The following is a 12,117-nucleotide window of genomic DNA, read 5'->3' as shown; positions in this document are numbered from 1 at the left end:
TTGATCAACAAAGCGCGTCTGCTTTGGATTGAGGGGCGGGCAGGATCAACAGCTGCTCCTCGCCTCATTGAGCAAGAGCCCACAAATGAGGATGCAAACTCACTGGCCTTGACCTTGTCACATTCGCAGTCGCAGATGTGCACTCTGACAGATCGCTAATCACAATTTCCATACAAGGGCAGATCGTAAGGCTCCACTGACCACAGAGCAGAGTGAGGGAAGGAGGGCGCATTTGGGATTCGGCGTCAGTCTGCTCAGTCCATAGGAGGATGATTTCCTGTTGTCTGCGTCGCTGCCGCATCATGTCCGTGTGGGTGAAGCGACTGGCTCTGTTCTGTTGCTCAGAATGAATCGGAATACTGCAGCTCGCGATGAACCTTTCAATGACCTTGAACTCAAGGCTCAGTAAGTTGAACGGCAGAGGCTGCTGTTCAAAGAGTTCCTAACTCATAGACAACCATCATCGGGTCTTGAAGCTCGATGGATCAGACCATAATGTCTCAAACAATAACAAAAAAGCGAGTGCCTTTTGTCTTTGAATGCAGTTGTGCTCCATCAAATATCCCCAACTTTTTTTTTCCTGTCCATTTGTTTCTTCCCTTTGAATACTATGAACACAAGACAGAATAAGGCCTCTTTGACAATCTTTGCGTGTTTCTTATCCTCACCATGTGACTCTGGATCTCCTCCCCGGGTTATCAAACACAAACTGTATCCTAATCAGCCGCAGCTTAAAGCAGGCCTTTCTGGGCCCAGTTAATATTTAATCAGCAGCAGTCCTAGATTCCACAAGCAGCCATGATTATTCACTACCCCTGCACTACACGATGGAGAGCTCACATCTAGTGGCAATGAGATAACGCGGCAAGGCTGTGATGGATGAGGTGCTGAGTGAATAATGCGATCGTATCAAATGGAGGTGGATGGGAGATTACTAATCACAGAACCAATGAGACTAAAAACGGTGACGGCGAGGACCTTTGTCTCTGGCTCTGCAATCCCAAAATGGACTTCAAGCTCATAAATGACCATGTGGAGCTTCATATTGATCATGCAGAATAGCGTAGTCTTCGTCTCAACGCACACAGATTTATTTTGGTGTCCTGCAGTTACAAATGTGTGTATCCCTTTCTCCTAGGCCTTTCTTGTTGTGAAACATTTGTTCACATCACCGATGGCACCTTGCTAGTGGTTGCCCACCACCTCAATAGCAGTGCATAGGACACACATACACGTGCACAACCCCCCAACAGTGTTCACACAAGTGCCTGTGTGATTCACGCACTCTGCAATGGATCACACATCCATCTTTAATATTGCGTTTAAATCGCATAAATATTTACAATTTACACTCTGTGCTACTCACGTCTGCTCTCGTACATGCTCCTTGACTGAGCCCAGATCTTAAAGGGATCCGGCTTCTTCTGGAGGGTGAGGGTACCATCTGGGAGGTCCTGAGGGGGCAAGCCCGGCAGTGGCTGGTTGGGGGCAGCGGGAGTGGGCACCGCAGCCTCACCGGGCATCGCAGAGGGCGGGTGGCTGGGAGAGTCCGCGTGTGTGCTGCGATGGCTGCACACGCTGTGCTGGGAGCTGCTCTGGCTGTCCTTCCTTTCTAACTGGTGCTGAATGCACGAGAAAGAGAGGGGTGGGGGAGAGAGAGAGAGAAAGAGGCTAGTGGGCAGAGGGCAAAGTGTTCCGTGCATCACTTTCAGAGTAGGGATACAGCAGTGGGCAAATGTGGCAACATTCCAGCTTGTCTCTTTTGTAGCATCAGCCTTTTGCAGCTCTCCTTCGGAATGTTTGCAGTGAAAAAAAAAGACTTGGTTGCCATGGTTGCAAGACAAAAACAGATGAAATGCTGAAGTGGACAAGCTATTTCCAATGAATCCGTTTCTTGCAAAAACAAGGTCGGCTCGATTGCAGCAGCTTCATCGTAAGGAATGATGTCAAAAGAACAAGATTCCTGTGAGTCGATCCCATGGTTACTGAAATTTTCAAATCTTTTTGATTGCCTTGAAATGGCTTTCATTGAAATAAAAAAAGCTTGATTCCAGAAAAGAATGAACGTGGTGTGTGTGTTTTTAAGTTCCGTAAACATAAATATCTATATATATATATATATATTCATTCATTCATTCATTTTCCGAACCCCTTTTATCCTCGCTAGGGTCGTGGGGGTGCTGGAGCCTATCCCAGCTGTCTTCGGGCAGTAGGCGGGGGACACCCAGAACTGGTTGCCAGCCAATCGCAGGGCACACAGAGACGAACAACCATTCACACTCACACTCACACCTAGGGACAATTTAGAGTGTTCAACCAGCCTGCCATGCATGTCTTTGGAATGTGGGAGGAAACCGGAGTGCCCGGAGAAAACCCACGCAGGCCCGGGGAGAACATGCAAACCCCACACAGGGAGGCCGGAGCCGGAATCGAACCCACGACCTCTGCACTGTGAGGTCAACGCGCTAACCACTGGGCCACCGGGCCACCCTTGTGTGTGTGTGTGTGTGTGTGTGTGTGTGTGTGTGTGTGTGTGTGTGTGTGTATATATATATATATATATATATATATATAGATAAATCGTATAATTTAACCGTACGACATCCTTTTTTTTTCATTGTTCTCAAGTGTAACTTCTTTTGAGTATTCTCATGACTTCTGTTTGGCTGAGAAATGGCTTGTCCTGTGGCATCCATTTTGAAATGATGAATAGTATGACATGAACAACTCTCGTTGATTTAATCCTGCGCCGACAGTCATTGTTCACTTTTATGAATGCATTTCTTTGGATTCCGACTGAGCATTCATGATAGTCGGGATCACTTGTTACTTATCTGTGTTTTATCAGGGAGAGCCTTGTTTCAATTAAATGACTTGTTCTAATTAATATTCCTTCTCGAATCAAAAGATATTGGCACATCCTCCCATGTGCATGAGACCATGGCTTGAAAACAAGGCAGGGAAGTGTCTTTCGTTTGAAGCCTGACTACATGCCTGACGAGTTGAGACAGCGGAGCCGCTCTTTGGCACATGGGAGTTTATTCGGAGCATCTATTTAGATTCCTAACTAGAATGGCTGTTGTGACGGCGCAGGCAGCGTGACATTTCCCTGGCATAGCGCAGAGGGGAAGAGTGAGTCTGTGGCGCTGCCTCGATGGGAAACGAATACAAAATGACAGTCGGGCAATGCTCGCGGCGCCCTGTCGTCATCTGTGCCATGTGACCACAGGAGCTTACACCCATTGAAAAGTAATCCTAATCCAAATATCCGGAAGACGAGCGGGACGGGGGCCTTTTTAATTCCAATCGAGAGTGATGAGGTGACTTTCCGTCCATAAAACTGGGGGAAGGTGACGACTCTGTTGTGGCTTTCTCAGGATGCTTTCAGGTGACAGTCGTCTAAAATTTGAGGTCAAATGAAAAAATGGCGACTCATTGATGGTCAAACTGTTTGTCTTTCGATTCCTTGTCCGCTTCCTCTTTGTTGCCCTCTCATTCCATGTACATGGGTTGGAGGGGGGCGGGAGATTTCATTAGCAACCTCGCCCACCTGTTTTTTAAAAAAATCTAGGTGTAAATCTATTCAAGTCACTAAGGCTGCGGCAAAGATAAGAAAAGAAATTTAAAAAGGAAGGGCAAGAATCTTAACATATCTAAAGTGTTACCTTGAGAGCAACTGTGCTTCTTGCTTTCGTAAAAGGGGTACAGTATTGGTCCTCAAAAAATGCACGTCTATTCTTTAATGCCACGCATATTTACTGAATAGCGCCTTTTTGTAGATCATTTTGTGACGTGATGGTGTTATTAAAAGGCGGATTAGGTCACTTAAATCTCCACGGAAGGCCCAGGTCAGAAATTCACTGCCCGTCACTGACTATACACGAGCACTTTTTTTTCTCCTTTTTTTGCCTTCTTCTCATACCTTTGAAGTTTTGGAAGACGACATAACCACCGTTATTATCTTGTAAGTATTAAAGCCTTTTATCTTGTCTGGGACACGGCCAACAAGTAGAGACTTCAATGGGCACGACTGGCAAAGTTGACGTATCCATAACGTAAATCAATGCCAGCATCAAATATGAGCAATTTTCTTGTAACCGTATTTTAAATGAGTATTTCCTGAAAAGCAGTGGTTTTGGAGACCTACCCCTGACAGTGGCGTTGTGAACATGTCGCATTCTGTCAAAGTAGCACAGGCACAACCATCTGCTAGTGATGCCAAGGGAGCTGAGTGCTTTCAAACTTGGACGAATATTTGCCCCTCGCCCCCACCGTGTTAGAATTCATTGTCCGCTCTGAAAAACTGTTTTCAGACCAAAGGCGCACAATGCGCCCTAAAAAAAGGCCCACTTGGTTGAGCTGGAGCTTGAGAGAGACTTAACTTGGACACCATCGCTTATAGAAAAGTGCCTACACTCGCCGCCTCCAGCTCTTCTAAAGCAAAGCTGTGTGTGTGTGTGTGTGTGTGTGTGTGTGTGTGTGTGTGTGTGTGTGTGTGTGTGTGTGTGAGTGTGTGTGAATGTGTGTGTGAGCGCGCACATCCGTTTGTTCGGGGCAATGCGAGGATTGGTACAAAAGATGAATGATTATACTTGACGTTGACAGAAAACAAATATAAGTAAACATTTATGTCGTGGCATATAATCTTGCACCTACGCCGACATTGACTTTTGGGTGTTCCCAGCAACCCTTTCTCTTTGCATCACACCTATCTCCAATCCTCCCTTCGTAGGGGGGCTGAGGAGCTGGCCACTGCTGAACTATTCAAACAACACTTTTTGCTTAAATAGCGATCGGACAGCAGCGGACAGGAAAGGGAGGCATAATAGCCGAAGGAAGTGGATCAAAAAAAGAAGCACAGTGTCTGGCCGAGGAAGAACAAGTGAAGAGGAGTGGTGGTGACAGGACAAAGAAGAAATGGGAAGCTATTGATGCGGAGCAGGCAGAAAATAGTTTGATGTCATCTCATATCTTTGTGTCTTTTGTTCTTTAAATAGAACATCTCACTCAGGCGCATGCACACACACACACACACTCAAGCATGCTGGGTTTTTTTTTTTGGTCATACTCACCACCAGCTTCGGACTCCTCTTGGCAGGCACCACTCCTGCAAAGCAGCGGCAGAGAGATAGAGAAATCATTAATGACCTCTCCACTTAGCCGCTGTTGATGAGAAACTCCAAGGGCCGAACAGATGGACCCGATCACGGTACTTCCCGCAGCCTAGCAGGGCAGAGGCAGCTCTCTCACTCCTCTCTGCCCGAGCAACAGTGAGCTGCTCGGCTTCTCGCTGATCTAAGTGATCTCCTCCCCCTGTGCTCATTCCAGCTCTGCGCAGCGCTTTCGGGCTCGCTATTCGCAGAGGAGCTTCCTGCATCTGACAGGCTTACTGAGGCTGAAGTAGCAGCAGCAGCTGAGGACGGCCGTTCTCAGCCACAGGTCTCCACGTGAGCGCAAAGCAGAGACCGCCCACCCCAAACACCCGCAAGACTGCCGTCAACGATACAGTGAGCTCTCTCAGCAGCTCGACTTTTGGATCAAAAAGGAAGGCTGAGCCCCAGCCTAACTCAACCACGCTGCTGAATGCCCATTCCTCTTCCTGCCTCGGTTTTGTTCGTCGGGACGCTGGCCTCTTTTCGTGTCCTCCCCCTCCTCATTTGCTGTGCCACCACTCCCCCTTTCTCATACAACATATTGAAGATCAATCTCATTTGTGCTCATGAAATACGAAAACGTTCGCGGCAGTGTTGCGAATAAGCCCCATTGCCGCTTCACTGCTTCTTATTCACACCCAACCCACCTCGGCAACACACGCTTTTGATTCATCTCCATGCTATGAACGCTGACTGACTGTCTATCTTCCCTCAAGTTAGTATATGCATTTTTTCTAGAATAGTTCTTCTCCCTGCTGGTGCTGCTGCCTCTGACAGCAGGATGCGTATGTGAGTGTGTTAGTATGTGTATGTGTGTGTGTGATAGTGAGAGAGAGAGAGAGACAAAAATAGACAAATGAATGCATGAACAGCACCATGGGAATATAAAAGCTCATACAGCAGAGCGGCACTTTTTTCACTTTGAAATGTTACAGCGTTGTTTCACTATTCCTCATCAATGTTTCTCTTATGTGACCAATTTATGCAATTATATGCAAAGAGAGAAATCAAACATCAAGTTACAGCAACATTTGAACATGCAACAACATGCACGCGTTCATCCATCTTCAAGCTCTTACTGCTGCACTGGGTAAAAAAAAAAAATCCATTAAATGTTAAAACTCTCTGTTGCTGCAAAGCCCGTCTCTCGACATGATTCATAATTCATCCCTGCTATTTCCCCTCTCTGACACTCGCTACTTCTCTTTCTCTCTCGCTCTCACCGGATGATGGCATGGGCGCGACTGGAGCAGCTGGAAGCACATAGCTGCTGACAAGTGTGCATGCTCGCATCTGTGCAAGTAGTGTGTCCGTCCCTCAAGGGTTACATATTACAACGTCAGGATTCAATGACAAGCGTTTCCTTATTCAACAGCAGGTTAGGGGACCAGGTGACACAAAATGATACCCGCGCATGTCAACGGAAACATTTGACTTGGAAACGACCAAGCTCGGCAAGTGTTGAGACTAATGACAAGATTAGCAACGGGAAAAGAATGCATAACTCCAGCCTTATGATGTACTTCAAGACAGAACAATGAACAGAACAAGACGAAAGACTCAAAAGGCTTCACACGCGTAACCCTCTCCAGCATTCCGCAACTGCGGCATCTCGAGATGCAAATCAAAATTTGACGCACAGTAAATGTGTAATTCAGAGTCAATGAACCATTTATGAGCCGAGCATGCTTGCACACACGCAGGTCTGATGGCGCATACATAAATGCAGGTGAGCAACACAACACTCTGTTGTAATATCAGCATGGAGATCGAAATGTTGCACAAAGCTGAGGGCAATATGCCGCCATGTGCCTAAAGCGGTTCGGGGCAGGCGCGGTTGTGCACTTTTCTGGCAGCGCGGATTCTGCCGTAAACTTAAGACCGCCATTTATGCACCTTCACGCCAGATACTCGCCTAAAATGTTGCCATTGCCCCGTTGAATCCGACCTTGTGCGTCGACTGAATTACGCGCTTCATTGGCTGTCCTAAGTCAAACGCACGAGGAAGATGAAAATGCGGTTCAAGTTTGCATGCAGTTATAAAATACGCCATAGGTACTGATAACATTGTAAAACAGATGGAAATAGATTTGATAGCTTGCTGAAAGTTGCCCCTGTCATGGAGTTTTCTTTTATATTTGTATTTTCTTTTTGTCTTAATGCAGTACGTCAATGACCGCAAGAATTTACCGCTGGGCAGGGTCTCAAACCGCTGCGCGTGGCGACACAGAGGGACAGAACGAAAAACATTTGATCGAGTTGATCAAATAGTCGCTGTGAGTCGAGGTTGCTACTTGTTCGTTGTGATGTTTATGGCAGAGAACACCGTACATTTCGGAGAGGACATTTTACTCTAAAAAATATTCAGAGTAAATTATGTTCTAAGAAATTGATTCATAGTCGTCCAAATGGTTAAAATTTGATGGAAATATAAGTTACCCACATTTTACACCGGCGAGAGCCTCGTGTAATCTGAGTGGAGAGATTTTGATCCATTCTGAAGATTTGCTCCCATTGTAGTGCACTGAAAAAAAATGGAGTGATAATTTACAAAAAATAAAAAATAAATCACCGCAAAATTTGACAGAAGTTTTACAAGGACTGTTTTTGAGGAATATTTACTCGTAAACATAGTGTTAGTTTATTCTTTTTTTTCTTTCTTTTTTTTTACAACACTTGAGTTGAGGAATAAACCTACAACCTTCAGTCAGCATATTGCTGCTCCCCTTCATGTGAAGGATACCGTTAGCCGATATCAGGCAGAGAACTGGTAACCCCCAAAGAAAACCCAAACATTTGGGCTCTCCTTTTTGGGGACACCAGTGATTTACAAACTCAAGGAACGAGTGGCATGGCTCATGAAGGTTGTGGTTTAGTCTCTCAATCCTTGAGTGAAACTATTTTAAAAATAAACTTTGCTCGTAAAATTTACTCAAAAACTCTCCTTGGCAAATGTACCCCCCCCCCCCCCCCCGCAAATAAATCTTGCTTCCAATTTATAATATTTAACTCTCTTCCAAGTTTAAATATGACTCAGTTTAGACTGGCTCCAATTCTCATCTTTTTACAGTAAAATGTACCCTACGGCATCTACTGTATACACGCAATACACATGCTGTGAATATAGTGTATTGTTGAGGATACAGCGGTTCAGTAAATGGATATGTGAATGGATTTTTTTCAATGCACGTATATAGAAGCTACACTGTCCCAACTACCAACCCAACATTAAAGGGTTTGAAACAAAAGTGCAAGTTTGTCTCCTTCGGGTATCCGTAGCAGAAAGTTGGGGGGCGAAACATGGCGGCCTCCCATAGGGCACCCTATGATATAATTAGCCATTACTTCACCAACAGTTAAATTGAAAAAATTACATTGATGTGATGTAACATTTTTTTTACATATTGTAGAAATTATTAGTGGGTTTTTGAAATAATGAACAGTCAAAAAAAAAACAACCACACAGAACTCATTTTGTACATTTTTCCCTCACATAAAAACAGCTCTCTTAATTAAAAAAATAAAAATAAAATATATATATATATATATATATATATATATATATATATATATATATATATATATAAGGCGGCCCGGTAGTCCAGTGGTTAGCACGTCGGCTTCACAGTGCAGAGGTACCGGGTTCGAATCCAGCTCCGGCCTCCCTGTGTGGAGTTTGCATGTTCTCCCCGGGCCTGCGTGGGTTTTCTCCGGGTACTCCGGTTTCCTCCCACATTCCAAAAATATGCATGGCAGGCTGATTGAACACTCTGAATTGTCCCTAGGTGTGAGTGTGAGCGCGGATGGTTGTTCGTCTCTGTGTGCCCTGCGATTGGCTGGCAACCAATTCAGGGTGTCCCCCGCCTACTGCCCGGAGACAGCTGGGATAGGCTCCAGCACCCCCCGCGACCCTAGTGAGGATCAAGCGGTATGGAGGATGAATGAATGAATGAATATATATATATATATATATGTATGTATGTATATATAAATCCCTCGTCTCACCCCCCCTCGGGTGGTGTCCATCCCTCATTCAGCTCGGGTCCTCTACCAGAGGCCAGGAAGCTTGAGGGTTCTGCGCAGTATCCTTGCTGTTCCCAGCACTGCACATTTCTGGACTGAGATATCTGATGTTGTTCCCGGGATCTGTTGCAACCGCTCATCTAGTTTGGGGGTCACTGCCCCGAGTGCTCCGACCACTACAGGCACGACTGTCACCTTTACCTTCCAGGCTCTCTCCAGCTCCTCTCTGAGCCCTTGGTATTTCTCGAGTTTCTCATGTTCCTTCTTCCTGATGTTTCCATCACTTGGGACCGCTACATCCACTACAACGGCTTTCCTCTGCCCTTTATCTATGATCACGATATCTGGTTGGTTCACCATTACCATCTTGTCAGTCTGGATCTGGAAGTCCCACAGGATCTTCGCTCTGTCATTCTCCACCACCTTCGGAGGTGTTTCCCATTTTGACCTTGGGGTTTCCAGTCCATACTCCGCACAGATGTTTCGGTAGACTATGCCAGCCACCTGGTTATGGCGTTCCATGTAGGCTTTCCCTATCAGCATCTTACACCCTGCAGTTATGTGTTGGATCGTCTCAGGTGCCTCTTTGCACAACTTACACCTTGGGTCTTTTCTGGTGTGGTACATCTGGGCCTCAATGGCTCTGGTGCTCAGGGCCTGCTCGTGAGCAGCCAGGATGAGTGCCTCTGTGCTATCCGTCAGGCCAGCCCTCTCTAGCCACTGATGGGACTTCTTGAGATCGGCCACTTCAGTTATGGTCCGGTGGTACATCCCGTGTAGGTGCTTGTCCTCCCATGATGGTCCCTCTTCCAGCGCCTCATCTTCTGTTCCCCATTGTCTGAGACATTCTCTGAGTACGGAATCTGTTGGAGCCTTCTCCTTGATGTATTCATAGAGCTTGGATGTTTAATCCTGGACAGTGGCTCTCACACTCAATAGGGTGCTGGATTTGGGATGGAACCCTCCATGCATGGTAAGGAGCTTTCGGGTCTTAACGTCCGTGGTCTGAATCTCTTCCTTTGGCCACCTTATTATTCCTGTAGGGTATCTGATCACTGACAGGGCATAGCTGTTTATTGCCCGGGTCTTATTCTTGCCATTGAGCTGGCTTCTTAGGACTTGCCTCACTCGCTGGAGGTATTTGGCCGTAGCCGCTTTCCTTGTTGCCAGTTCGAGGTTGCCATTGGCTTGTGGTATACCAAGGTACTTGTAGCTGTCCTCAATGTCTGCTATTGTTCCTTCAGGGAGTGAGACCCCTTCAGTGCGGACTACCTTTCCTCTCTGAGTCACCATCCGACTACATTTCTCAAGCCCGAATGACATCCCGATGTCGCTGCTGTAGATCCTGGTTGTGTGGATCAGGGAATCTATGTCCCTTTCGCTCTTAGCATACAGCTTTATGTCATCCATGTAGAGGAGGTGACTGATTGTAGCTCCATTTCTGAGGCGGTATCCATAGCCTGTCTTGGTGATTACTTGGCTTAGGGGGTTCAGTCCTATGCAGAACAGCAGTGGGGAGAGTGCATCACCTTGGTATATGCCACATTTGATGGACACTTGGGTAAGTGGCTTGCCATTGGCTTCAAGTGTGGTTTTCCACATCCTCATCGAGTTCGCAACGAAGGCTCTTAGGGTCCTGTTCACCTTATACAACTCCAAGCATTCAGTGATCCATGTATGTGGCATCGAGTCATTTCTTGTAATCAATCCAAGCTGTGCACAGGTTGGTACGTCGGGACCTGCAGTCTTGTGCGACTGTTCTGTCAACCAGGAGTTGATGTTTGGCTCCTCTAGTATCTCTACCAATGCCCTTCTGTGCTTCGCTCATGTATTGATCCATGTGTCCACTTATCTTAGCCGCAATGATGCCTGACATGAGCTTCCATGTTGTGGAGAGACAGGTTATTGGCCGATAGTTGGACGGGGCTGCACCCTTCGAGGGATCCTTCATGATCAGGATCGTTCGCCCTTCGGTTAGCCATTCTGGGTGAGTCCCATCCCTCAGCAGCTGGTTCATTTGTACTGCTAGGCGCTCATGGAGTGCTGTGAGTTTCTTTAGCCAGTAGGTGTGGACCATGTCCGGGCCTGGTGCTGTCCAGTTCTTCATATCTGAGACTCTTTCCTGTATGTCTGCCACTGTTATGGTAACTGGGTTCTGTTCAGGGAGGTTGCTGTGCTCCTCTCTCATGGTCACCAGCCATTGTGCACTGCTGTTATGTGCAACCTCCTTCTCCCATATGCCTTTCCAGTACCTTTCAGTTTCCAGTCTTGGTGGGTCAGCTCTGTTGTTAGGACCCTGCCACTGAGCGTACACTTTCGCAGGTTGTGTTGCCTGTTTATTCGTCTGGCCTCATTCTCTTTCGTGTACCGCTTTAGGCGACTGGACAAGGCTTGGAGCCTTTGTTTGGCAGTTTCTAGTGCTTCAGGTATGGTCATCTGGATGTACTTCTCTGATATCGGCCTTTTCATCACACCTCTCTGGGCCTCCGTCAATTGACTCACATATTTCCGGGCCGCCTTGATCTTAGCCTCCAACCGTCTTTTCCATGGTGGGTAACGTATCTCATGGCTTCCATGGTTGCTCTTATAGCCCAGAGTCTCCAGGATCACTGATGCTGAAGCGTATATCAGCTCATTGGTTTCTGTGATCGTTACGGTAGGGATCGCCCTCAGTGCTGCATTCACACTTTCTATGAGACTTTCAGATGGTACTTCACATAGCCGTTGTAATCGGTTTCTAGGTTGCCCAGCTTCCATTCTCGCCATGATCTTAGCTTTCAGGTCAGTTGCTGCCTCGCTCAGCATTTCATTCATTGGGGCTGGCCACCCAATCTCATCATCTGCATTCATTGGGGCTTGCCTCCCAATCTCTTGTATGACCTCCTCTGATCTGGCAGCCTGGGGCCCTTCGCCATGGAACCTGCGTTGTACCTCATCAATC

At 46.7% G+C, this 12,117-nt stretch overlaps 1 protein-coding gene across 11 annotated transcripts in view; it reads right to left on the bottom strand.

Annotated features, from left to right (window-relative positions):
* The window catches only part of LOC127595759 (membrane-associated guanylate kinase, WW and PDZ domain-containing protein 1-like), a 97,003-nt gene that overhangs the window by 13,940 nt on the left and 70,946 nt on the right, over positions 1-12,117 (bottom strand). For all 11 annotated transcript variants that reach the window (XM_052057505.1, XM_052057507.1, XM_052057506.1 and 8 more), the window contains 2 exons: positions 5,073-5,107; positions 1,367-1,622 (listed from right to left, as the gene is read on the bottom strand). In XM_052057505.1, the coding sequence (XP_051913465.1) occupies positions 1,367-1,622; positions 5,073-5,107 (291 nt within the window). The remainder of the gene's footprint in view (positions 1-1,366; positions 1,623-5,072; positions 5,108-12,117) is intronic.

The sequence above is a fragment of the Hippocampus zosterae genome, chromosome 2 (genome assembly GCF_025434085.1).
Source record: "Hippocampus zosterae strain Florida chromosome 2, ASM2543408v3, whole genome shotgun sequence".
Taxonomy (NCBI): Eukaryota; Metazoa; Chordata; class Actinopteri; order Syngnathiformes; family Syngnathidae; genus Hippocampus; species Hippocampus zosterae.
The sequence above is the reverse complement of the archived record's forward strand: the minus strand, read 5'-3'. Positions and strand labels throughout refer to the sequence as shown.